At 58.6% G+C, this 24,329-nt stretch overlaps 3 protein-coding genes across 6 annotated transcripts; all 3 read right to left on the bottom strand.

Annotated features, from left to right (window-relative positions):
• Positions 1 to 679: 679 nt before the first annotated feature.
• LOC111161126 (chromosome unknown C17orf49 homolog) lies at positions 680 to 3,515 on the bottom strand. Of its 4 annotated transcripts, none has more exons than XM_022524623.1 (6): positions 3,262 to 3,512; positions 2,972 to 3,066; positions 2,374 to 2,475; positions 1,519 to 1,709; positions 1,209 to 1,313; positions 680 to 953 (listed from the first exon to the last, which is right to left on the bottom strand). In XM_022524623.1, exons 1-6 carry the CDS (start codon positions 3,280 to 3,282, stop codon positions 949 to 951), a joined length of 519 nt encoding a protein of 172 aa, XP_022380331.1. In that variant the 5' UTR covers positions 3,283 to 3,512; the 3' UTR covers positions 680 to 948. The 4 variants fall into 4 exon arrangements, with proteins under 4 accessions (XP_022380331.1, XP_022380333.1, XP_022380329.1 ...); XM_022524621.1 differs by having other exon boundaries at positions 681 to 957; positions 3,262 to 3,514; XM_022524625.1 differs by lacking the exon at positions 2,374 to 2,475.
• Positions 3,516 to 3,639: 124 nt separating this feature from the next.
• On the bottom strand, positions 3,640 to 5,614 carry LOC111161173 (ribonuclease K). Its single transcript, XM_022524718.1, has 3 exons — positions 4,982 to 5,614; positions 4,279 to 4,355; positions 3,640 to 3,918 (listed from the first exon to the last, which is right to left on the bottom strand). The coding sequence occupies exons 1-3, from the start codon at positions 5,057 to 5,059 to the stop codon at positions 3,777 to 3,779; spliced, it is 297 nt and encodes a 98-aa protein (XP_022380426.1). The 5' UTR covers positions 5,060 to 5,614; the 3' UTR covers positions 3,640 to 3,776.
• Positions 5,615 to 6,848: 1,234 nt separating this feature from the next.
• Positions 6,849 to 18,028, bottom strand: LOC111161172 (arachidonate 12-lipoxygenase, 12S type). The gene is made up of 14 exons (XM_022524717.1): positions 17,894 to 18,028; positions 17,225 to 17,426; positions 16,247 to 16,328; positions 16,022 to 16,144; positions 15,804 to 15,907; positions 15,397 to 15,557; positions 14,398 to 14,541; positions 13,403 to 13,612; positions 10,983 to 11,069; positions 10,581 to 10,750; positions 9,975 to 10,096; positions 7,759 to 7,859; positions 7,467 to 7,637; positions 6,849 to 7,346 (listed from the first exon to the last, which is right to left on the bottom strand). The coding sequence occupies exons 1-14, from the start codon at positions 18,026 to 18,028 to the stop codon at positions 7,167 to 7,169; spliced, it is 1,992 nt and encodes a 663-aa protein (XP_022380425.1). The 3' UTR covers positions 6,849 to 7,166.
• Between the last annotated feature and the right edge of the window lie 6,301 nt (positions 18,029 to 24,329).

Here is a 24,329-nt window from a genome sequence, read left to right as displayed (position 1 = left end):
CCAGTCGTATCCCACGGCGGGCTCAGCCCTTAGGCCCCTCTCCCTCCTGTGGCCTGCCAGCAACTCGCCCCGGTTCCTCGTTGCCCCTGCAACCCTTCTTGGGGCCGTGTTTGCCTTCTGAGCCTTCTCTAGGTCCCCGCTCCTGGTGGTGGGGGTCTTCACAGCACCATCTTGTGCTCCCTTCCTCTCAAGCCACCCCAGTCCTGCTCCCGCCCCAGCAGCACACTGTGGTTTGCACGGCTCTGTGGCCACGTCCAAACCACACTGTGGTGTTAGAGCGAGGGTGGGGGAGGCACCGCCGAGGCCTGGCCCCAGGAGGCCACCCTGGAGAAGCGACACAGAAAACATCTGGGCCTTCTTGTGAGGTGGGGGGTGCGGGGGGGTGCTGGGAGCACTGGAAATGGCCCCTCTCAACTCCCTGGGGCGGCCTCAGGAATACGGACTGCCAGAGGTCCTGGGATTAGGCTCGGCCTCTGGAGAGTGGACTGGAGTCTTTGTTGCCCACACCCAGCTCCCCTGGCTCTAGCAGCACAGAAATATTGGCACTGGGCACAGAGTCTGCCAATATGGGCTGTGCTGCTCCAGGCAGGGTGGTGAGACCTGTGAGGAGGGGCCGAGCCCCGGGGCCTCAGGAGGGAGGCTGTCGCCCACCGTGCCCCAATCACGTGACGCTACAGGCACCAGGCGGAAAGGGCAATCTTTATTGTTTTCTGTATAAAAAAGTCCATCAGGTGGAGGTCAGAGGGGTTCGGGGGCAGATGCGCGTACAGGAACGGCATGGCCGGTATGGCCCCAGCAGCCTTGTGACCGTCCCTCTCGTGCAGGCTTGCTCAGAGTCCCGGGCGATCCACAGGTCCAGGGGGAACAGTGAGAGGGGTCAGAGGTGGGAGGCTCAGCGAGAGAGTAGAGGAGGGTCAGCAGAGGTCATGAGAAGGCCAGAATCCAGGGTCAGGCTGTCTGGAACAGGAAGCAAAATGGGCCGAGATGGAGCGAGCCCCAAGTACGCTTCCAAGACCACCCCCCCCCCACCCAGCACTGGCTTCCAAGACCACTCCCACCTCCCCCGAGCCCCTGGCTCCTTGCTGACCCTGCACAGGGTACCAGGGAACCTGCTCTTCCCAAGCCTCTGTACCGGGGGAGGGGGCTCCTGCGGAGTCCATCCCCCACGCCTCCAGCTGGTGTGGGAGTGGGAGGAGGAGGACTCCTACCCTGGTCGAAGTTGAGTTTCTTGGCTGGAGGAGTTTCTCCCAGCCCTTCAATATCCACCAGGTCGCTGTTGGCATCCGAGTCGTTCAGAGCACTGAGTGTCACATCTGGGGAGGGGGGGGGGCACGGCATAAGCTAGGTTCTAGGTTCTCTGACTGCCCCCCAGCTCCCACTCCCTCGGCCACCTGAGCCACTCTCAGGGAACCCTGACAGGGAAAGGAAGAGAGATGGGTCCTTCTCTGACCCACCCGATTCTTTCCCTGAACCTCAGACAGGACTCGAGCCCCCAGGTAGCCACTCAGCAGCCCTCACCGGCCTTCTGTTTCTTTACGGGGGGACCCCCGGCCTCAGGGACACTGGAGCTGCTTGGCGGAGGGGCAGCTGGAGGAGGTGACAAGACACCGGAAGGCACCTTCTTGGGTCCTTTCTTGGGCGACTCAGCAGGAAGGGGGATGCCAGAGTCTTCGTATACCTTTCGCTTCACGGTGGCTTTTATCTGGGCCCTGAAGAGAAGAGAGCAGGTTAGGGAGTCATCAGAGCACGGGAGGGAAGAAGAGAGGGGAAGGGCAGGGCTGACGGGCCACTGTGAAGGAATACTGGGGAGCCCTTCGTGAGCACTGAGGTTAGGGCGCCAGCCATTGGTAGGGTTCTCGTGTTCTCCTGAAGCTTCGCACACACTTGGGGCAGATGGGATGTGAAGAGTGGACCACCTCAACCGTGCAGTGGGGAAGGCCCGCGTCCTACTTCTCTTGTGGGACAGATGTGCGGGCGCGCAAAGCTACCAGGTGAGCTCTGGTGACCGGCAGGCAGACCGAGACTTAGGAGTAGACTCCAATCAGTTAGTTCAGTGTCATGGCACCCCCAGAAACACCGCAGCAGCAGCTCGAAGGAGCTGTGTAAACCGCCAGGGGACTCCCATCACCGAACTTGGGGGCTGGGCATCTCAGGCAACCCGAAATAAAACTCTCGGAAGGTCCTGATTAGGACAGCATTTCAGTAACTTCTGACCCACTCTTTTATTCTCAGTCTTCGAGCTCGCGCTAACACAGCTAGCAGCGAGGCAGGAAAGGCCGTTAAGCTGGAAGGGGGTTCGCAGGAAGATGGACCGCGGGTGTGCAGGAAGACACGGTGCCCACCCCCCTTCCTCTGCCGGCCACCCTCCCTCACACTGTCCGTTCCTTGATGACACAGCTGATGTGATTAAGATCGTCCCCAAACCGCTTCACGGCAGCCCTCAGCATCTCTATCTCCGTCTCCGTCCACTTGGCACTGTCAGGGGGGAGAAGGGGACAGGAAAGTGGGAAGAGGGGGGTGTGCAGCCAGCCCACAGGCTGTGCATTCCACAGCCGCCAGCCTCCTCCCCCCAGTCCCTGGGGTCCCTTCCGTGGGTCCCTAAAGAGGGTTTCCTCCCCCTTAACGCCTTGTGGGCATCCTGAGGACCCCAACCACACCTGTCCCGACAGCCACGATCGAAGAAAGCCTGCCTGTGCCCGAGCCCCGGGCGGCCGCGGCCGTGAGGGGCCCGCTGGAAGCAACCCCACCCGCGGGGCTCTCAGAACCGCGATCGCAGCGAGCGGCGCTCAGGTCAGCCCGCAGGGCCCGGGTCGGGAGCCGCAGGCTGCGGGGGCACCCGCCTTGCCTCCCGCGACCCACGCGTCTCCGCGCCCGCTCAGCGCGGTGCCCGGCGCAGGGCACTCCGCCACCTGTCCCTGCCCAGAGCGTCCGCGCCGGTGGCCGAGTCGGCGCGCCCGCCCGGCTCACGTACCCCGCGGGGGAAGAGTCGGCCACGGGATGCAGCTGCATCGTCAGCTCCCCGAGCTTCGTGAAGGCGGCGCCCGCCGCCGAGAAGATCTCTCCGACCTGGGGGCGGGGCGGCGTCACGGGGGGCCGCGCACACCCCGCGCCGTCCCGCCCGGAGCCCCTGGCCCCACCCCAGCGCGGCTCCCGCCCGGCCCCCGCCCCCCGCTCCAGGCGGAAGAGCCGGCGCCGCCGGCAGGGGGATGGGTCCGCCCGCCCGCGGCCGCCAGGGAGCGCTGTCCGCGAGCGAGGCCGAACCTTGGTGGACGCTGACGTCATGGCCCCGCGCGCCTCCCCACGGAGGAGACGCCGCCGCCGCCGCCGCCGCCGCCGCCGCCGCCGCCGCCGAGCCGGGGACCACGGAGCCGGGCAACCGAGCCGCTGGGGCCCCCCGCGCAGGAAGTCCCGCCCCTCCCCACGGCCGATTGGCTCCCCGGCGGCCGCTCCCCGCCTCGCCAGCCGCGGTGGCTCCGGCGGCGCCCGCCGAGCGAGGCCCGAGGGCCGGACACCGCCTCACTTCCGGCCCGGCTTCCCTCCACTTCCGCCGGCGGGTAGGCTCGCGGCGCGCGGCCGCCCTCCCGCCCCCACGCCCGCCCCGCGCCCGCCCCGGTCCGGCCCCAAGCACAGACACACGGCTCAGGAGGGCAGTTCCGCTTTATTGTGGAGGGACCGAGGACGGCCGACCCCAGCCTCCCCGCGCGGGGCCCGGACGCTGGCCCCTGGGGAGAGTCTTTAGTTAACTAGAGGGGGGCGGACGGGGGGCCGGCGGAGCGCTAGCGCACCATGTACTCCTTGCGCTTGTTGAGCCGGACTTGGCAGAAAGAGAAGCCTCCGAGCAGGAGGTAGAGGCCCGCGGCGATGAAGCAGTTGTAGCTGACTCGCTCGTACAGGTCATATATCTTCTGGGGGTCCTTCCTGCGGCGGGCATGGGGTAGACAATGGTCAGCAGCACTCGCGGCGGCCGGCCTTTCCCGGGCGCCGGGCTCCGCCTTAGCGCTTTTACTCGCGTTACTCAAGCTTCCTCCAACCCTCTGGGGCGAGTTTCAGGATCGCGAGCTCCTGGCGGGAGGGGGACTGCGGCCCAGGGCAGTCGAGTAAAATACCGAAGCAGCCGCACCTGGGCTGCGGAGGGCCGCGGGGCCCGACTCCGAGCGCGCTAAGGCGAAAAGCTCAGTTCTCCAGCCTCGGGGCCCAGGCACCCCGCCACCAGCAGCTCCCGCCTACGACTCGCCTCTCCCCCTGCCCCCGGCCCGCCTCTGCCACCTGACTACTTACTCAAAATCTTTCTCGGTGAAAGGGACGTCTTCGATCAGCACGGCCGAATGGACATTGAAAAAGATTCCGAGCATGATCTGCAAAGAGGCAGCGGACGGGTTCCCTGGCCCCGGCCCCCAACCGGGTCGCTCTCCAAGCCCCTCCCACTTCTAATGTTGCCACAACGCCCGGGTCTGGGAGCCACCGGAACGCGCTGGGACTGGGCTGGCCGCTGCGGGGCTCGGACTCCGTCACCAGGACTGGGGTGGGAGCCGGGAGAGACGACTGGGGCAGTGCAAGGGCAGAACAGTGAGCAAGCCAGACTGTCCTCCTCTCCAGAGGCGTCGTTGTCACGGGACAAGGAGGAGGGGGTCGGGGAAATCACGTACTATTTCTTCCCGGAGCGGGGCGGGTCACCCCGGGGAAACAAGGCCGCAGCTGCCCATTTCGGGAAGCAGCGCTCCCCCTCCCCACTGCCCTCCGCTCAGCGCAGGCATCTCTCAAGGGCCCAGCTCCTCTCCCTCTTACCTCGAGGGCTCCCCCCACCCCCGACCCGCTCGAGTTCCCCATTTCTCTATCTCAGCTGTCTCCTTCTCCAACGGCGCATCGACCACTCCCTCCGGCCTGCCTGCTGCCTTCTAAGGCCCGAAGTCCCCCAGCCTCACAGCCCTCCAACACCGGGGCCCCTCGGGCCCTGTCCGGCCGTCGCCGGGCGGTCCCTCACCAACATGATCACCCCCCAGGCGCTGAGGACGATGCCGCAGGCGGCCAGCTTGGGCCCACAGCACAGAAGCGACGCCATGAAGAAGGGGGTCGGGGATCGCCTAGCTGCGGGCGGAGCGGGAAGGCGGCGAGAGGAAGGCCCAGATGCGCCCGGGGAGAGCAAGCTGGACCCGGACTCGCGCCGTGGAGGACGGGCCGCCGGGAGCGCCGCCAAGGGGGCGTGGCCTCAGGCCCCAACCATCGCGCCGGGGGGTCCGCCGGGGATCGCGGGGCGCCTCCAGGCCCTCCCTGATCTCCGGAAGGGGCAGGCGGTGTGTGAGGCCGAAGCAGCCCCTCAGAAGCCCCTTAGGACCCTTGTAACCGGGGCGCAGTGTTGCAGCAGCAACGCCTCCCGTTTCTGGTCCCCCCCTTTCAGGCTGGAATGGGAGGACCCGGCGCACCACGTGACCAACCAGGCAAGTCACGTGACGAGGAGCCCGCAGGCGCCCGGCGTGGGGAGGGAGGGGCTCGGCGGCCTGGTTACCCTGGCGATGGGCTGCTGGGTGCGGAGGCTTGCAGCTCGCCGGTTTTGCCCGCAGATGCCTTAGTTTCGGGTGCTGCCCTGGACGGGGTTGTGGTAAGTGAGACACGGAGACTGACAGCGAGAAAGAACGCCCCTGTCTCCTGTCTTCTCACCCCGCCTTGGCGCAGAGCTGTACCGACAGGGAGTGGGGGTTAGGAGCCCCTTCCCGAGGACCGCCGTGGCCAGGACGCCTTCAAGTGGCCGCGGGTCCCTCGCCCCGGGGGTGCCCCACGAAGTGCCATTTTGTTCCCGAGCACAGCATGCTGCATGGTCTTGGAGGCCGAGTCCAGAAGAATGCGGGCGCTCGGAAGAGTGCGAGGGGAGCAGAGCCAGAGAACCGGTGGTGAGGGAGAGCCGTCCTGCCGGCCGTGTTGGACAGAGGAGTGAGGACGCAACGGTGTCGCTTTGCCTCCCCGTGTACACCAAGGAGACTGACCCTAGGTCCTTTGGATAAGGGAGGGTACACGGTTTTTAAAAACATGAATAGGTCACCCTCTGGGGGGAAAAAAGTTTGTATGCTTCAGCGGTGAGAGGCAGCTTTGTGATGGTCATTTAGGGAAATCGGGCGTTGGAAGAATTCAGTTCTGCACTGAGCTGTCTGTACACATTCTAGTGAGGACAGCGATTGCAGCATAATCGAGAGGGGTCATTTGGATCCCAAGACCCCAGAACCACACAAAGACACACTGGTCAGCAGTGGACATGACTCTGTAACACTTTTTCCCATTTATTTTATGCTTATTGTTCTTAAACAGCTTGTGACAGAGAACTCAGACCCAGGGAAACACAGACAGACTTGGGAATACTATTGCAGGAGCTGGGAAATGGGGCCCTGGGACAGGAATCTCAGGTCTTCTTAGCTCGAGGCTGCCAGGGGGGCAGGGAGCCATCCAGGAATGGCAGGTTTTTCTTCTCCCCAGGAACACCATTCTTACTGGAGGACTTTTGGGGTCGGCGCGTGAAGAGGGGGAACAGGGTGGAGGGAATGTTATCAAAGCACAGAGTCATAAAGGTTTAGTTTGGCCACCGGTGTAGGGGATCTAGCTCCTGGGAAAGGAGAATTAGTTGAGGTAGTTGATTTATGCAGGAAATCTTCCCCATCCCCCCTCAGAGCATCCTCTGGCTGTTTGGCAAGTAGGGTCAGTGCCTCAGGCTAATGCGGGGTTACCTGGTGTGAGGATGGCCCCCGAGGGTCAGATCCAGCCCACAGCCTGTGCCTGTCCCATTCGCAAAGCACAGATCCTCTTTGCATATTTAAACGGTGGAGCCAACCAAAGGAAGAAGAGAATTTTGTGACATATTTCACTGTTCTTAAGTAATTTTTTATGGGGACACGGTCACACTCCTTCCTTATCATCTGGTGGCTGCTTCTGTGCTCTATCGGGAAAGCTAAGTAGTTGGGACAGAGATGACGCAGCCTTACAAAGCCTAAAATATTTATCGTCTGGCCTTTACAGAAAAGGTTTGTTGCCCTCCCTGGACGGAGGGGATACCGACGTTGGGGATTTGGTTGGGGGAGAAAATAGAGCTTTAGCCTCAGAGACTCTGGAAACCATGACATTCAAACTGGAAATATTAGTCCTGGAGCTGATTTGAAGTCTTGGAGGTGGGGATGCCACAGGCCTCAGATAGTGACGCTGTTCTCTATGCGGCTGGGTTTCAGGTAGTCATACGGCAGGTCAAGTCGCGCATTCCGGGCTGTGATCTCTCTCTCTAGGTTTTCCAAATCTGTTTGGAATTGGTTTAATACCGCCTTGGCCTTGGGACTTGAGAAATACTTTTCTTTGTGATGCCCCAGAGGCACCTAGGAAAGGACAAAGGATGCATCAGTTTCCAGTCTAGAGGCAGAAGCACGGAGGGCCTAGCCTCTGTTCCGATGTTTCCCTTCCAACTGTCATTTCCCTTTCCCAGAGTCCCCTCTTACCATGTCTGGCTGGCGGCGACCCAGATGCCACGTGATGGTCATTTGAAGACAGGCCTGTCTGATATCAGGTAGTGAAGCCATCACCGTGGCCATTGTTATTTCTTCCTTGGAGGTGGGCGGGGGCATCCGCATTGTGCATGGGGCGTTAGGGACCCAGGCATACCAGTCCAGCTGGGGGAAGAAACTGCAACCCTAGGATCCTGAGACTTATGCTTTGAACCCCTGTCTCTCCCTTAGGAATCCCAAGGTCCAGACGCCTGCCTTCAGGGACCTGGGCTTTCGGCTCTCATACCTGGCCCTGGTTGATGGCCCCGTGCTGAGCAGTGCATGTGAAGACACACATGGTAAGGAAATGGCAGAGTTGCTTCTGGGACTGGAAGGAGACGGGGAAACCTGCCAGAGAGGAACAGGATTTAGGGGCTCCAGTGCGAGAGGAGAGAAATGCAGGTGGTCGTCTTGGGGGTGTCTACACTAGTCGTGCTCGAACTGCGTGGGTCCGTTTAGGTGTGGCTTTTTTATAGTGGGTACAGACATGTATTTACTCCTTTGTATGGTTTTCTTCATGTTTTCTCTTTTCTAGTTCGCTTTACTGTCAGAATATAGCGTACAACGCATACGGCACACAGGATGGGGTAAATTGACTCTTTATGTCATTGGGAAGGCTTCCAGTCAACAGTAGACTCTTAGTAGTTAAGTTTTTCAGGAGTCAAAAGTTATAGGCAGATTTTTGACTGCTCGGTGTATATGGGGGAGGGTCAGCGTCCCTACCCCCCCCACCCCATTTGAGGGTCCACTGTATTTTGGCTTTGATGGGTGTCTATTCATTTATTTATTCAAATACATTGGCATTAGACCTAAGTTTCACTTCAGGTTCAAGCAATATAATCTGGGTGTCTTAGGCTGATTACTTAATCTCTCTGAATTTCCATTTTTTCACTTATAAAATGTGGGTGATAACATATTGAAATCACCTCATATGTGACAAAGGCTCGGTAAATAATGATTATTGTTATTATGGAATTATTAGGGAATTGTTATTATTGGGTCTGAAAAACGCTGAGTGCTTGAATATCTTCTGCCTCAAAAAGTGGTTAGGAATTTAGGGACTTTTCCTCCTGTTCCCCAATAGAGAGTTGTAAATGCCTGAGTTATAAAGGGAGGAACAGAAGAAGTCGTGTATTTATAGTGTCACGGCCAAGAGAGGCTTTCCACAAAGGTTATCTCAGGCCACTGATTCTACAGTGGAGATGGTGACTTAGAGCCACTAAGCCTATGCGTTAAGTGGAACAAATATAATCACTCCCTTTCTATCAATTAAAAAAAAAATCAAAGACCAAAGAGAGAGAACTACTTGTCAGGATCACATGGTCCGGAAGAGGCAGAGGCTGACCTTGAACTCGGGTTCCTGACTGCTGCTCTCAAGCTGTTTTTAATTTTAGCACACTTCCTCTAAAAAGGCTGTTGGGAAAATTAGGCAAAGTGTGTGATGAGAACCGAGGCGAGCGGAGGAAGAGAGGATGAGAGGCAGTTGGTGGAGATTAAAGCTGACACGTGAATGTTTATTTTTGTTTTCCCAATGTAGAGAGTGGTTGGGGAGAAGCTGAGCAGGGAGAGAGAGGAAGGGTCTTCCAGGGGCCTGGGGGATCTGAGAGACAGTTCTGAGGTGTCCAAGACAAAGTTTGGGCCCGGAAGGGTGAATGTGAGTGTTGGCCGCATCCCTGGGGCCTGGCTCTCCCCAGTAAACATCTGGAGTTGTCCCAGAGAGCCAGAGGTGCTGGCATGTACCCCAAGAATGATCTAAAGCAGCCCCCGCAGGCCCATGTGTGCTAGAGAGGGGAGGACGAACCTAGCAAGAGCTCGAGAAAGGCTGTTCCTTCCCCCAGAGGTTAAAATGCAGGTTGGGGTGCCCCAGGTCTAGCCAGATCCTAGCCGAGGGGAGGGGGAACTGGACTGGCCCCAGAAATGTGGCCCCAAGGGGCCGTGCGCGGGGTCCCAGTTGGCATGAACCTGTACAGTACTAAGTTGGGATGGGAGAGGATGGGACTAGGGCAGTGTGGGACATGCGCTGTGCTCCCTGGACATGTGTGTGTGCTGGACAGTGGCAGGTGGGAGAGGCAGGGAGGGAAAGCAGTGTGGGACATCATGGCCCTTGCTGGAAGCTCTTCCCATGTATCTCTATCCTCATGTGAGAAAACAGACAACCAGGAGGAGAACAGGAGCCCCAGCAGGGCCTGGGCAGATCCCGCCCTGGCTGTGGTTCTGGTCTTATGGGGCCCCATGCTTGGGCCCCACTATGTGCCTGGGGCTTGGGGATGGCAGTAGAGGGTGATGGCCAGGGTCTCTGAGGAGGACAGCCCCTGGGTGTGTCTAGAAGTGGTCTTAGCAGGTGGGAATGGGAATGAGATGCTATACACGTGGCTGGAGAGGGAGGTGGGATGCGGGGTTGGGGTCCTGAACCGAGAGGGGCAGAGCGGCCCAACGGCCCCCATCCCTGGGGAAGGGTCCTACCTCGGTCCTGCGCCTGGCACAGCCCCACCTCGGTGATCTCCCGACACCAGGCCTGCAGCTCCGGGTCCCCTCTCACAACGTCGTCCCTGTGGTAGAAGAGGTGGACGATGCCTTCCACGTACCTGCCCGGGGAAGAAGGGAGGTGAGCTTCCCACGAGAAGAGCCTCGACTGCTTTCCGGCGGCCTGGGCCCAGGTGACTCCCGCTGTGTCTGGGGACAGATTTTACAAGACTTGTCTTTGGGGACATCCCTTAGCTCTTTCAAAACATGGGTTTAGAAAGGAAGGAAACATTTTAAGTTTTTTTTAAATGAATTTTGGCCCCATGGCTGAAAGGTGTTCTTCCTGACAAACTCCCCTGACCCCATCCAGGCCCTGGGACCCTGTGGTTTAGCCACCGTCGGCTTCACCTCCCCGCACTTCCTGTCTCGGTCTCCCCGGCTTCAGACCCTCCCTGCTGCCTCCTGACTCTTCCTTCTCTGCCCAGGACTGAGTTCCTGCCCCTCCTGTCCGGCCCTTCTTGCTTCCACGTGGGGTTTGGGCCCATGCTGAAGTCAGGTGGGAGCCCCCTCTCCCCACTCTCCCCCTCCGCTCCCACCGTCACCCACCGGGCGATGATCCCCCAGAGCTGTAAAGCGTCATGGGCGTAGAGAGCACTTGGGATTCCCAGCAGGCCCCGGTCAGCCAGGTCGTCGGGGGGACAGAGGGAGCAGTAGGTCAGCTGAGCCATGGCCCGACGCAGCAAGTGCACGTGGCCCCCGCCACCCGTGCTCACCACCTGCGATGGCAGAGAGGGCAGAGAGGGGAGGCCCTGAACGACAGGATGGAGCCGAGCAAGGGGCTCCGAGGTGGGGTTGCTCATTGACAGACATGGGAGGAAGGGACAGGCTCGTGGGTTTAAGGGCCAGGACACTCCCCCGGGTTGGTCTGGGATCTTGAAAGTGGCAGGAGGTCACGGAGAGCCAGGTGACGAGCGGCCCCGCCCCCGCAAGGCCCTGTTACCTCCTCACCTTATCAAATATCCCTCCTTCCGAGATGAGCTGGGATCTGGCCCGGGTGTTGATCTCCAAGGTATAGCGGATGTGCGGGATCAGGAGCTGGGGTGGAGGGGGTGGGGGTGGTTATGGAGTCCACGCGGGGTCCTGCCTCACGGGGCATGGCGCCCAGCCTCGTGGCCTCTCCCCGCTGGAGGCTCTCCTTGCTGCCCCGCCTGCCCCGCAGGTCTGGTTTTCCGCTGCTCCTGTCACTCCCGTAGCTCCCTCTCCTGCTCTCCCTGCCCCCTGCTGCCCATCACGCTGTACTAAACCACTGGCTTCCGTGCTCGTCCAGGGTCACGGGCCCTCTGAGTGTTGACCTGTGTCAGTTCCCGTCCCTCCCTGCATCTGTGGACTGGGGGTGATGACGGGGCCTCCCGTCTCTGGGGCTGCAGCGCGCTGGCCATCAGGCCCCCCGGAGCCCCTTGTGCTGGAGCCGTTCCCATTTGTCTCTGTTCCCACCTTGAGTGCTGGTGTCAAGAACCATCCCCTGTGATGGCCTTTATGTTTCTGTCTTTCACGTCCTCACAGCTGAAGCTGTCTTCTGGCCGCTTCCCTGCTGGGGGCTGTGATGCGAGGCCCCTTTTCGGGGTGGGTGCTGTGAGTCACTTAGGGGGACCCCACTGAGCCTCCTGCTGACCCCACAGAGGGACTGACATCAGACCTGTGCCACCCTGAGCTGGGCGGTCAGATCCCTCTGTTGTATAGCTTTAGCAAACACTCGTGCTAGCTATGGAAAAAGGCCGTCTGGTCCTTGCAGGAAGGCCTTTGACCCCCGACTGTCTTGTCTTATTTGCACCCAGCGTATGTGCGGCCGTCGTGCAGTGCTGCTGTCTGTCTGACGTGTAGGTGCCATGCTCAGGGAACGACCCAAGTGGGACCTCCGGGGTCAAGATGTGAAGGCAGTTCGCACTGGCCCAAAACTTTCCAGAAAGTTCCCGAGAGACGCCGAGTGTCCTAGAAAGCCCAGAGTCCACGGGAGCAGAGCGGCCACCTGAGGACAAGCAGCCCCTAATGACAGGAGTGGTCCTTGCAGGAACGAAGGACTTTCATAGCTTTTAGCCAGTGTCATGGGGTTGTGTTCTGTCATTCTGTCCTTTTACAACCCCGCCGTGGCGCTCAGGATTCTGGACTCAGGAGGTCAGGATTCTGGATGCGCACCCCAGCAGCCGAGGCCAGAGCCAGCCCGCGCACGGAATCTTTGTGAGTGAGCAGACTTTGCTCCCCCGTGGGACTGATCACAGCCCAGCCGTCTGCCCTGGGTCAAGGCTGACATAGGTGGGGACAGGGCTGACCTCATGATGGGGGAGCGTGAGCCTGAAGAGAAGCCTGACCTGTTCCCGAAGACCAGAAGATTGTGATGCAGGAGCACCCTGAGAGCCGTAAATCCGTCTGGTCTGTGTTACCCTAGACTCAGAGGGGCCATAGCTACTGGGGGCCAGGCTTAGGGGTGGGGGTGCCGGGAAGCCCCCAGCTGAAACCCCAGCGCTGGAACTCGTGTGCATATCTTGCCAACATTTCCACTCCTGGCACCTAAAATGGAAGCCCTGCTCTTTGCTTCCAGACTGGCTCTCCTTCCGAGTGGGCTGTTTCTGGCAATTACCCCTGGATTTGTCCCTTCTCGGCCATGTCCCTGTGCAAGATGTTGAGGACATTTTTACACAACTGTGAGTCTTATTTTGTTGCCTTCTGCTTAGCAGTGGATACTGAGCTCTCTCTTTTATCAAATTTCGGTATTTCTAGGTCTTTAGCACACCCACAGCTTGTGGGTTGCTGGATGCTGCCACAGCACGGCCCTCTTGCCTTTCTTTCTCCGGTCTGGTGCCCAGGTGCACTGTGGCTCCCCACCCCCAGCCAAGTCCTTGGTTTCTTTTTACTTCTCTTCCAGATCACCAACTTTCCAACGTGCGTCTTTCTCCACCTGCCTCCCGGGGTGTCCCTTGCCTTCTGATCTGTTCCTACTTAGCAAACTCCTTGGCTGGGGTAGAACATTCTCCCATCAGTTCTCTGGTGTCTGTGGCTTGTCTCTTGTAATTTCTAGTTCCAGACACTGGTCTCTGGATGGTCTCATGGGCATCACGTGTCCTTCTGGCTGCACAGAGAGGCTCCTAAGGCAGGATCAAGGCTGCTGTTTTACTAACAACACTCCTGCTAGAATCCAGACCCATTGCTAGGTTGGCAGCTCTCTGAGAATTTCAGGGGGCTCCTTCAGTAAGATGTCCTCAAGGAACCCTAAATGACGCGATTGAATGGGGATTTGGGGGGAAGGCAGTCTTCCGTCTTGTCTCCCTTCTTGCTCTCACAAACTGACAGAAACATTTTTGTGGTTGCCATGTCGTTGGCTCTCGGGCTGTTTCCTGTCCCTGGGGACACAGAGGGTAGAGCGTAGCACGTACCTTGAAGACGGGGTGCAGCCCCGGGAGGCGCCTCATGGTGGCCACAGCGATGACCTCGGCCACCAGGTGAGTGTTGAGGAGGTGGTACTGGAGCTGGTGGAGCTGGAAGTCAGAGTTTCGGACCCAGGTCTTTGCCAGGAGCCAGGCAAGTGGGGGATCCGAGGGCAGGAACAGCGGTGGGGTCGGGGATCTGGGGCTGGGGGGCTGGATCTGTAAGCAGGAAATCAAGCCCGTTATCAAGCCTTTGCTTTTCTTTGGTGGGTGGTGGGGGGTCGGTGGGGACGGCAGGGGAGTGAGGAAGACGGTTGCTCCCCAGGGGTTACAATCCAGGGGGAGGGCTGAGGCCATCTTCTGCCCTGCCTCTCGCTGGCTGTGTCGCCACACCAGTGCCCGGATGGAGGGGTGAAGGCAGGAGCATCAAAGCGGGGGCTGCAGGGAGGAGATGCTGCTGGGGTGGGGGGGCTGGCCAGTGGGAAAGGAAGCCGGATGGGTGAGACAGTGGACAGTACTTGTAGCTGCTGAGAACCGCGGGAGAAAGGGTGTTCATCTGATGGTGGGTGTTTGGAGTCAGAAAGGCTCCAGGGGGATTAGGGTGTTTCTTGAAGTATGTTCCCAAACCAGCATCACTCGGGGGCTTGTTAGAAATACACACGCTCCGTCCCCAGCCCAGACCTACGGAATCAGGAAGTCCGGCGGTGGGCCCCAGCCGCGTACGCTAACGGGCCCGCCGGTGACTGCGATGCCCTCTAAAGTCTGAGAACCAGCCGGTCCAGGGTGAGAATCCAAAAGGCCATTGTGGCTCTGGAGCAGAACAAGAACTCCCAGTTGGGTGAGTCAGGGGAAAGCAGACTGCAGGCACACACAGTGACAGGAGGCAGGTCTCATTGTGTGAGGAGGAGCGCTTGCGAGCCAAGGAGTGGGGGCTGCATCCCCAGGAGCGGAGGTTGGGGCGAACAGAGAGCAGTGCGGGGTGGGGCGCGCCCAGGGCGCCTCACCTGGATGGCCATGGGCAGCAGCTTCCCGTCGGGTTCCATCTTCAGCAGGACGAGGGGGGCGGCCACGTACTGCTTCTCGCCCCGGATCACGTTGGCTGGAATTCCATCCAGCAGGATGAAGTCGGCCTCAAACAGGGAACCGTTCTGGGGAGAGGAGGAAGGTGCCCGTGGTTCGAGTGGAAAGCACGCCTCCAGGGCCAGGACCAAGGGGGACACGTTGATGTAGCTTCTGGCCGCCATCCTGTGTCAGTACCAGCGTCCTGTTGGCGGGACTAGAGCATCTGGGCCAGCACCTCTTGGTTTATAGACGTGAACGGACAAACAGTGCCCCGTGTGCGGGAGCAGCCCCGGGGTCAGGACCCAGCCTGTGCACAGTGCTGTCCACAGTGCCGGTGCTGGAAGCCGTCCTTCAGCCAGGCTGGCCGGCCCCCTTGCCATCACCCTTCCATGGCTGCTCCCTGTGTTTGCCCCCAGCGACCCCCCAGCTCAGCAAACTGAGTTCTTTCCCCACGTGTCCAAACCTCTGCTCTACTGCCGGCCACCCCCAGGGTCCCTAGTGTCCACTGTCGCGGAATCCAGCACACACCCGCCCAGGCCCGCGCACGCTCACACCTGGCTTCTCTCCTCCGAACCCAGCTCTCTTCCAAGAGACCTCCCCGCTCTCCACCCCTGGCAGCGCCTCCTTCACCTTCCCCCCTGCCTGAGTCGCTGGGTCAGGAGTCTGGACAGCAGCCAGCGAATGTCCTTGTCCCTGTTACCATCGCTGGCCCCACCTGTGCCCTGGGAACCCACGCCATTGCCCTTCACCCTGGGAGCGCCTCACAGTTTCCCCTGCACGCTTTGTCACCTGTAGGTTTTTCCAGCACGGGACTCTGCACCCAGGCAGGGCGGATGCCCACAGCCTCCCTCCCCCAACTCATCTTTGGTGCCCCCCCACCCCCCGTTCAGCACGTCTCCTCGCTGTATGGCCAGGGGAACCAGCAGGATGGGAGGCAGTACCTGGAGTTCGCTCTCCAGCTGGGCCCTCAGTGCCTCCAGCCCTGGGGTCAGCACCAGCCGGGAGGGCAGGGACACGGAGCGTCTCAGCAGCATGGGGTTGGCCCCGTTGAGGAACTGGTAGCCGAAAATCTCGTCATCCCGCCAGCACTGGTGGACCTTCTCTGTGGGGTCAGGTGGGGGAGGAGGGGGTGCTTATCACAGCCCAGAGGTCCCTCTCCCCCAGGCCCTAGCCCAGCGGTTCCGGCACACAACCACCCTATCTCCAGCCCCTGGCTTTTCATTCCGGAGGCCTCTGTGAGATGTTCAGGCCTCCTAAGGGAAGGAGTCATGGGGGACTCTGGGGTGTGGCAGTCAAGTCATCCAAAGGGGCCCTTAGGGGTCTATAGGGATCTTGGGGAACCACTGACCAGCCAGGGCGCTCTTCTGGCCCCAGAAGATCTGATCAAAATCCTCCAGGCGGTTCCAGGGGCTCAGGAGGGTGTAAACACGTTTGAGGACCATCTCCAGCGCCCTAAACAAGCGTGGAGATGTGAACCCAGTCGCCGAGCCCTCGGCCCCTCCCTTGTCGCCCCCGTTCCTGGGTCTCCTGGCCCTCTTCCTCTCTGAGCCCCAGGCTTTTCCTCACCCTGCCTTCAGCGCCCACTCGAAGTCTAGCCTCTTGTCCTCATGGAACCTCATGTTCGGAGGCAGATCATCTTGACACCCGGCCGCTATCGTCAGGGGTAGCCCCTCCTTCCAGGTGTCCCAGCTAGGAGATGGGGCCCAGGCTTCAGGGAGGGTGTGTAGGTCAGCGAGGGGGGCAGGGCCAGGGAAGGGGGGACCTTTGGGGGGCTCGCGGGCCAGTGCTCACCAGTACAGCATTTGTCTTTCCTTCAGTTCTTTCTCTCGATGCTTCTGGAATACGTCCAGGGCATTGTCTTCTGGCAGGCGTGCTGGAGGGTCGGGCATTAAGATGATTGCACGGTTCTGTGTGGCCCTTGCTCTCCCCTCTATGTCCCCTTTCTTCCTCGATTTGTCTGTCCCTACCGGATCCTAATCATCCTACCTGTGGTCGGATTCATCCCCTTCATCAGTCTGAGACCGTCTTAATGACCCATGGGATCACACCTGTTTCTACCACGTACCGCCTGGCTCGATTTCAGGTTTCCAGCCTCGCCTGTCACACCTTCCACTGTCCTCGAGAGCTGCTGAGCGCAGCGGTGCCGGCTGTCTTTCCCGGGGCCGCCCTCCTTAGACTTCCCACCACAGTCCTTGTTGACTTGCTCCTGCTCTCTGGGCCCGTCCCTGCCTGTGTCAAAGCCGTATCTTCCACGTTTCCATCCTTACTGCCCTCGTGTGTCTCCCGATTTATCTCCTGTTTCCCACATTAGGTCCCTGCCCTGCTGTCGGGATGCTCCCTGTCCCTCACAGTCTCCTCCCATGCTTCCCCAACCACACCCGCTCTGGGCTCACGGCTCGGAGCGTTTATCCTCTTCCCTTAGCTGCCACCTGCCCAGGGGTCCCTGTCTCCTGCTGCACCTGCCACCCTTACAGCCCCCCCCCATTAATCTGGCTACGCACGGATCTCCTTTCCCCTCTCTCTGCTCTCCCGTTTTCCGTTACTGCTGGGACCCCAGGCCCGTCCTCTTCTTGGAAGAGGGCGTCTCCAGATCGCGACCTTCCCTTCCAGCCTCCCTGGCAGCCCTTCATCCTGGCTGTAACTTCCGGAAATGAGGGACCTTGCCCTGACCCCTGTCTTGTCCCCACCTCATGTGCCCAGCACCCACTGTGCCCAGCTCGGACCACCACTTCACCCGCGTCCCCACCCCTCTGCCCCCCTAGCCCTCACCGGTGCCCTCGGGCAGGCTCAGCACGCCCTGGCCCTGCACCCAGCGGTAGCAGGGGAAGGCGGCCTCCTCGCAGGCTCCCGGGCCCCGCACCGTGATGAGGTCGCAGAACCATGCGTCGTCCACCAGGGAGTGGTGTTTGCACAACTTCACAAACTGTAGGGGCCCCAAGTCCTTGGGGACATCGCGATCAAACTCCTCCTCCTGTGGGGACCACAGCCCACGACACTGAGCACCAGGGGCCCCGGAGAGGCCGTTTTGGTGCGCTTGAGCCTCCACTGCCGAAGGCCTCTAGAGACAACACCTGTTCCCTCCTCTGGACACCTGCGCCCCAGGGTCCGACGTCACCGAGCTCGGTCCATCCCTGAGCTGTCCCTGCAAGGTGCTCTCCTGAGCAGCCTCTGACCAGACCCCTCCTCCGGCATCGACCTTGGCCCTGGGGTCACTTGGGGAAGCCGTGGAGGCTGTGAGGACCCGGGCGGAAGGGAGGAGGGGCTGGAGTCCAGCCCGGGCCTTGGCTCTGGATCCTCTCCCTGCCCCGGCAAGTCCTCTCCGGCGCGCTGGGGCTGTCCCTCGTCCGCCCCCCCCCCCCGCCCCCGCGACCCCCGCCGCCCCACCGCCGCGAACCCAGGCCGGGCCAAGGTCGGGGGTCCCCTTCCCCGTCCGCTGACCTGGCCCCGGGCCGGCCGCAGCCGCAGCTGCAGCTCCGCCTCCCCGCGCGTCCCGACCAGCCACAGCTGCACGCGGTTGTGCGACCCGGAGAAGAGCCAGGCCCCGGTGGCCACGCGGATGCGGTAGCGGCCCATGGCGCCCCCGGCAGCTCGGGCGCGGAGCCGGGTCCTGCGCGCTGGTGGGGATCGCCCGGGGCCGCCGGCGGCTGTCGAGGCGCCTCCGGGGAGTCGTGGGCCTTTAAAGATGCTCTGCGTGCCCGCCCTCCTCACGATTTTCCGGCGCTGCCCTTTCCCCGCCCGGGACTAGCCCGAACCTGCGGTGGCGGGCTGTGGGCAGGGCCTTGCCCCGGGTAGGGCGTAGCTGCGGGAAGATAAAGGGGTCCGGGCCTGGGCGGGGCCGAGAGGATGGAGGCGCCCCGCCTGGGCTTAGGGGCGGGGGTCGGCGGTCGCGGTGGCCCCGGGGTTATTGGGAGCGAGGCTGAGGATACTGGCCTCTGGGGAGGCGGGAGGAAGAGAGGGTGAGTGGGTCTTCCAAAGGAGGAGGAAGTCGCCCCTTCTCTTGGGCTGGCATCTGGGGAAGGCTGCCCTGGAAGGCCGTGCTGGGCTCCCGTAGACCCACCCTCATTCCCCCCATAAGACCTCGGGTCCCTAATTTCTACCACACCGGAGCCCAGCCCTGCAGGAAACGACCAGGGGCTCCCTAGAGCCTGGAAAAGTAGCAGCTCAGGGACTTGCTCCCCTCTGTCCTGCAGCCCAGTTTCGCACATCCTAGATACACCGGAAACAGGCCTGACAGGTAGGGCAGTCAAAGCTCCTTTTGTCCGGCGTTCAGTGGGTGCAGAAAATATTAGGGACTCAAGTGTTAGGGTGCCTGCCGCACGGAGTCAGGTAGGAACCCAGCATACAAGGGTGATTCCCATGACCTTTGTCCTTGCCAGGTGAATGCAGCCCCGTGCCCTGCGGTTTGAGATTAATTTGTCTCACTGACCCTGATGAGTTCTTCCCCTACCCAAATTGTTTTCTCCTGAAAAGTTATATGTAAATAGCTTTCACTGGGCCTTGAATCCCACTTCTTTCATCAGCCTGGTTGTCCTTATCTCTCCCCTCCCCCCAGATATTTCCTGCGGGGCTCTAAGGGCAGGAAACGGGGGGCCAGTGCTGGTTAGGGACTTTGTAAACTCTGGGAGGCCAATTCCGGGCTCAGGCTTTGTCACGCTCACCCCTGCCCAGGAATCTGAGAAAGCCTCCGGCAGGTCCCTGTCTAGGCCCTGCTCCAGGTCCCTTAGAAATATTTGGTTCCCAGGTTATGCATGGTAGCACTAGGGCAGGGCAAGTTAAAGCTTCTTTCTTGAGCCTGAACCTCAAAATGATATGGCATGGTGGTTACTGGGGATAAGAGGGCTTCTAGGCCCGCAGGACAGCCTCCCAACCTCACAGAAGTGTCTGGTCCTTTCCAGGCTGCCATTCCCTTTTATATTCCCAGGCCGACCCCTCCCTACATCGTCTGCGCTCAGGACTGGGTGTCTGCCAGTTCTCGCAGTTTTGGGGCTCACCCAGTAAAATGGCTCACATTACCCCTATGTAGTAGCTGTATCTGACCTTTCCCACACAGACCCCAAAAGGTTGCTTTTGCCTGTAGGAGAGGCTGTTTGAGACCTACTCGCCAAATCAGTCCACCCTTGAACCTGCTTCCCCGCTGTTTTGTGACACCTTTTCTGCCCTGTCTAGTGCACAGCAGGGTCACATGGCAGAGGGGGAAGGAATAATCGAGAATCACCCTAGTTAGTGCATATGTGAAGTGAGTTAGTATGTTTAAAACACTTAGCTGAAGCCGGTGTGTTTTATCTGCGATTATGCTGTTATTTACTCATGGGAAACAATTTCCACTTGAATGTCTGCGTCCCTTCTAGAAATTCCTCTGCCTTACCACCACACAGTTTCTCCAGGTCCCTCCAGAGACCCCAGACTCCCACTAGGGGTCATACTCCTCTAGAACCTTCCTCCCACTTCTTTTCTTTTTCCTTTTTAAGCACTTGCGTCATGTTGCGGGAATACAATTCCTGGCCCCGAAAAACCTCTCCAACAAAGGTAGCGGAGAAAAACAGTTTTCTTTCTGAAGAAGCATTAAACCAGAATGGGACGTGCCTCCCAGGTAACCCACGATGAGACCGCAAAGACAGAAAGACACCTTCCCCCTTCCCTATGGACAGGCAGGCGCAGCCCGCTCCACCCCCTCAAGATAACCAGGAACCGGCCCTCAAGGAAGAGGCTTGACGGCACCTTTTGCACCGTTCATCCTGCCATCGCCTGGTAATGTATGACCGTCCATGTGATTGCTAGGCTTGATCATGAGAAGCACAGAGTTCTTGTATCTTTTTTTTAAAGATTTTATTTATTTATTTGACAGACAGAGATTACAAGTAGGCAGAGAGGCAGGCAGAGGGAGAGGGGGAGGCAGGCTCCCCGCCGAGCAGAGAGCCCGATGCGGGGCTCGATCCCAGGACCCTGAGATCATGACCTGAGGCGAAGGCAGAGGCTTAACCCACTGAGCCACCCAGGCGCCCCAGAGTTCTTGTATCTTTACGATGACAGGCGGTTTTGCAGCTTGGAGCATGGAGCCCCCCTGGGTTAGGCTCCTGGGCTCCCACAGAAGCAGGAGAGAGGGGCACTATCTCCTTTGATGTGAACATTTCAAAGAGGTAGATCCCAGGCCCTTGGGAAAGACATTCCTGGATCATAAAGCAGACAAGAAGCTTGTTTAGCTTCTAAGAAGATTCACACACATTTCAAAGAGACAGAGAAAGAGTGTAAAATTGCATGTTTTCTTTTTTTAAAAAAATATTTTATTTATTTGACAGAGACATCGTGAGAGAGGGAACACGAGCAGGGGCAGAAGGAGAGGAGAAGCAGGCTCCCCACTGAGCAGGGAGCCCAAAGCGGAACCTGAGCCCAAGGCAGACGATGAACTGCCCCAAATGACATGTTTTGTAACGTAAATGTCCTCAGACAAGGGCACTGGGGAGCGGTCTCTTGTTTCAATACAGAGAATTAAACCTCTTACTTAATTTTTTTTTTCCTTATGTGACCATTCTGTTCCGCATGCTGCTGGAAGGGCCAAACGCTGGGTTTTGCCTCGCTGTCAGCGGGAAGGAAGGTCTCATCAGCCCCATGAGCACCCCGAGGCTGAGCTCGCCCCCTCTTCCAGACTCCCAGACCCCATTCCCCGCGCCAGCAGCCAAGCGGCTCCCACGTTCCCGTGACCTCTCCTAGCAGGGCAGCCAACTTCCTGATCAAAGCTTCCCTCACTAGGTCACCGCCAGGGCCTGGGGGTGGGGGGTCGCCCTGAGGTTTTATGGCCAGAAAGGCTTGTGCAAGTGTTTTTCTAAACTGAGGAATGATTTCATCCCCTTCCTTTCTTGTGTGCCGGCATGGTCCTAGCTGCAGCCCCCCGAGAGGGTAACCCCACTGCGCCCGGCACAGCAGTGTCTGAGCCCGTACTCAGCACAGGGCTCTAGACATGTCTCTTTGTTCCTCGAGGGTGACTGGGACATGCGGACGTCATGTTATAAACCATGTCACGTTAGGCTGTGCAGATATAGGACCTGACTGCAGGGGAGGAACGATACCCGGTTTTCCAGTCAGTCCCTTGAGGACTCGCTCACGCCCGGCACTTCTCTCTGGGTGTCATCGCTTGTTTCTGTCCTTGTGCGGGGCTGTAGCTGTGGAAACTCTGTCCTGCACCGTCTAAAGGGTGCGGGGATCCCCGCATAGGCCACCGATAGTGATAGACGCTTGGGCTTTCCAAGCTCTTAGTTCACACGGGCTCGGGCACTGTCCCCAAGAGTGACTCTGGTGCGAGGGGACTGAAACAAGGCTGTGTCCAGCTTTAGCCTCTGAAACTGTCAGGTCTTGGCATTGAGCTTGGTCATTTGAGCGGCCACTTTCCTCACAGAGGGCCCCTTTTGGGACCCCTTGTGTTCCTTCCTGCTGGTAGATCTGTGGTAGAACCTTCTCAGGCTTCCACAGAGGACTTGAGTACTATTGAATCGTGTAAAACAAATTCTGAATCAGTCTCTTTTCTTTCAGGTAGTGTCTTGGGCCCTTTAGGCAAATTTACCCCCTCCTCCCCACCTACCCATTCTGCAGACCAAGGGAGATTGGGGTGGCATGGGAGATGGGGAGGGTGTGGCCAGGAAGGACAAGCCTTTGGGGGACCTCAGAGGGGGCCAGAGAGGGGGACGCTCTAGGCTCAGAGAAGAGTCAAAGATGGTTTGCTCTCAGGGAGCCGTGTCCATTCAGAGAGGAAAAAAGCTGGCATATTTTTACCCTTTAGCTGCCTCCTTTCCCACTGATTTCACTACCCCAATCCCAGCAGGGACGCCCGCGGTGAGCCCCAAGGGTCTGCTCAGGTTTCTGTGTGTTCGAGAATCATCTGCGATCATGAATATGCTTCGAGGGGTGCTTGGTTTGGGTTGTTTAGAAAGATCTCTGCCCTACTGTCCACACTTCCTGCAGCTTGCGGTTCTCACTTAAGACATGTTGCTCATGGAAGCCTCTGGAGATCAGTGGTGGCTCATCTGACATTTGCTCTGGAAGACCCAGAGAGGGCAGATAAAATCCGGGCAAGACGCGGAGGACACGGCGTGGACGCTGCGTGCTCATGCGGGCCCACGCGACGTCTCAGATGTTAACGGTGGTTTGTGGCCCTCCAAGGGACCACATGGGTGAACAGATACGTGAAGGTATGAACATTTCAAGCAGTAGGGACAAAGAGCAATGAAGAAACCAATGTCTTCTGGGTTTTGTCAGGGGGTGGTAATGGAGAAGGTAGAGAAACGTGACTCAGGGCTGTGATTTCCTCAGCAGTGCTCACTGCTTGGTTGCTAGACACAAGGAAGAGAAAAGGTTGCAATCATCCAGATTGTTAATCATTGGAACAGGGATCCCGAGGCTCTGTCACAGGCTGACGTGAGCCCCTCCCTCACTCTTCCCGCTCCTGCGTCAGTGGTAGGCAGCAGGCGTGGACACCGGGCCCCATTCTCACATGTTGTCAACTTGCATTTTAAGCAAACGTGGGGTCAAGGTAGCTTCCTGGGCCCACTTTAATGAGACTGGCATCTCTTAAACTGCTTGGATTTACTTGGTCCAAAGCTGGCTCTTCTCTGCATTTCTGTAAAGAGGTTGAGAAGTTAATCCTGGGACCCCTCTCCACCCCTAACTGCTACTTTTGGTTTCTTAGAACACCAAACTCCGATTCCTGGCTGATCTTTTCAGGACGTCCCTGGAGGGTCACCCCCATGCATGTTGCACCCTCCGCTCCGTCTCAGAGAAACAAAGGGTAGAGGACAAATGAGTGTGGGGTCTGCCGTGGGGGATACGGAAATCCCGCTCCTTCTCTGGGATCCCAGCCACTGCTTGCCTTTCTCTTGGTTCTAATGTTTATCGTGTAATCCTACATTATTCAAATTTCTTACTCGCTGATTCCCAGAAAGTTTTCATGTCTTGCCTGATGGTTTCTGTCCCTGGGCTTTCAGGTGTTCCTTCCATGTAACAGACTGGTACTGAAGCTTTGAACAGTAACAGCCAGGGCAGGGACCAGGGTGAGGCGAGTGAGACTCTCACCTTGGGCACAACATTTCAGGGCCCCCCCAAGACTCAGTAATCAAGATATAATATATTTTGATACTGTATTTTATTTTATTTTTTTAAAGATTTTATTTACTTATTTGACACAGAGAGAGAGAGAGAGATCACAAGTAGGCAGAGAGGCAGAGAGAGGGGATGGGAAGCAGGCTCCCTGCTGAGCAGAGAGCCCGATGCAGGGCTTGATCCCAGGACCCTGAGATCATGACCTGAGCCGAAGGCAGAGGCTTTAACCCACTGAGCCACCCAGGTGCCTCTTGATACAGTATTTTAAAAGATCAAAAGGAATGCAAAGAAAAAATATGGGATGAACACAAATCAAAATTTATCGAAATTTTATCAAATTTTAAATCAAAATTTATCAACATTTTAAATAAAGCCAGGATCACCTGTAAGACTTAGTATTAGTCATCTATATTCTTAACCCTTTTTGCAGTCATTCCTTCCACTAGAAACTTCTCTTGGACTGACCTGATCCTTGGCACCCCCATACCCAACCCACAGGTATCTTGTTCTGGAATTTTCTTACTTGATCTTATTTCTGTTTATTCACAGGCCCTCTTACCTCCTCTCCCCACTTCCACCCTCTCCTCCGCAATGGCGTGCTTGAGGAAAAATCCCCATTTTTCTTACTGTGTAAAACACTTTTTTCTCATAGTCTCACCTCCTCTTCAGACTCTGCTCTGCCTCCTGGCTTTCTGAAACCAAATGCGTCTTCAAGGTGTTTTGTAACTAACAGTCCATCTGCTTCTTTTTCCACGTACCTAAATGACTTCCCCAGGTGGAATTCTCA

Source organism: Enhydra lutris, unplaced genomic scaffold, assembly GCF_002288905.1.
Source record: "Enhydra lutris kenyoni isolate GAN:26980312 unplaced genomic scaffold, ASM228890v2 scaffoldscaffold82, whole genome shotgun sequence".
Taxonomy (NCBI): Eukaryota; Metazoa; Chordata; class Mammalia; order Carnivora; family Mustelidae; genus Enhydra; species Enhydra lutris.
Note: the sequence above shows the minus strand (reverse complement) of the source record. Positions and strands in the feature narration are given on the sequence as shown.

What these genes read in the sequence shown, in the direction of transcription:
- LOC111161126 (XM_022524621.1), bottom strand. Translation starts at nt 3,282, where the DNA reads ATGACGTCAGCGTCCACCAAG. An exon ending in GTCATCAAGGAACGGACAGT is followed by an intron (nt 1,710 to 2,373) that starts GTGAGGGAGGGT and finishes TCTTCTCTTCAG; the next exon opens with GGCCCAGATAAAAGCCACCG. An exon ending in CGTAAAGAAACAGAAGGCCG is followed by an intron (nt 1,314 to 1,518) that starts GTGAGGGCTGCT and finishes CCCCCTCCCCAG; the next exon opens with ATGTGACACTCAGTGCTCTG.
- LOC111161173 (XM_022524718.1), bottom strand. Translation starts at nt 5,059, where the DNA reads ATGGCGTCGCTTCTGTGCTGTGGGCCCAAGCTGGCCGCCTGCGGCATC. An exon ending in CCTGGGGGGTGATCATGTTG is followed by an intron (nt 4,356 to 4,981) that starts GTGAGGGACCGC and finishes GCCTCTTTGCAG; the next exon opens with ATCATGCTCGGAATCTTTTT. An exon ending in TTCACCGAGAAAGATTTTGA is followed by an intron (nt 3,919 to 4,278) that starts GTAAGTAGTCAG and finishes TGCCCGCCGCAG; the next exon opens with GAAGGACCCCCAGAAGATAT.
- LOC111161172 (XM_022524717.1), bottom strand. Translation starts at nt 18,028, where the DNA reads ATGGGCCGCTACCGCATCCGCGTGGCCACCGGGGCCTGGCTCTTCTCC. An exon ending in GAAAGACAAATGCTGTACTG is followed by an intron (nt 16,145 to 16,246) that starts GTGAGCACTGGC and finishes CCCATCTCCTAG; the next exon opens with CTGGGACACCTGGAAGGAGG. An exon ending in GAGTGGGCGCTGAAGGCAGG is followed by an intron (nt 15,908 to 16,021) that starts GTGAGGAAAAGC and finishes ACGCTTGTTTAG; the next exon opens with GGCGCTGGAGATGGTCCTCA.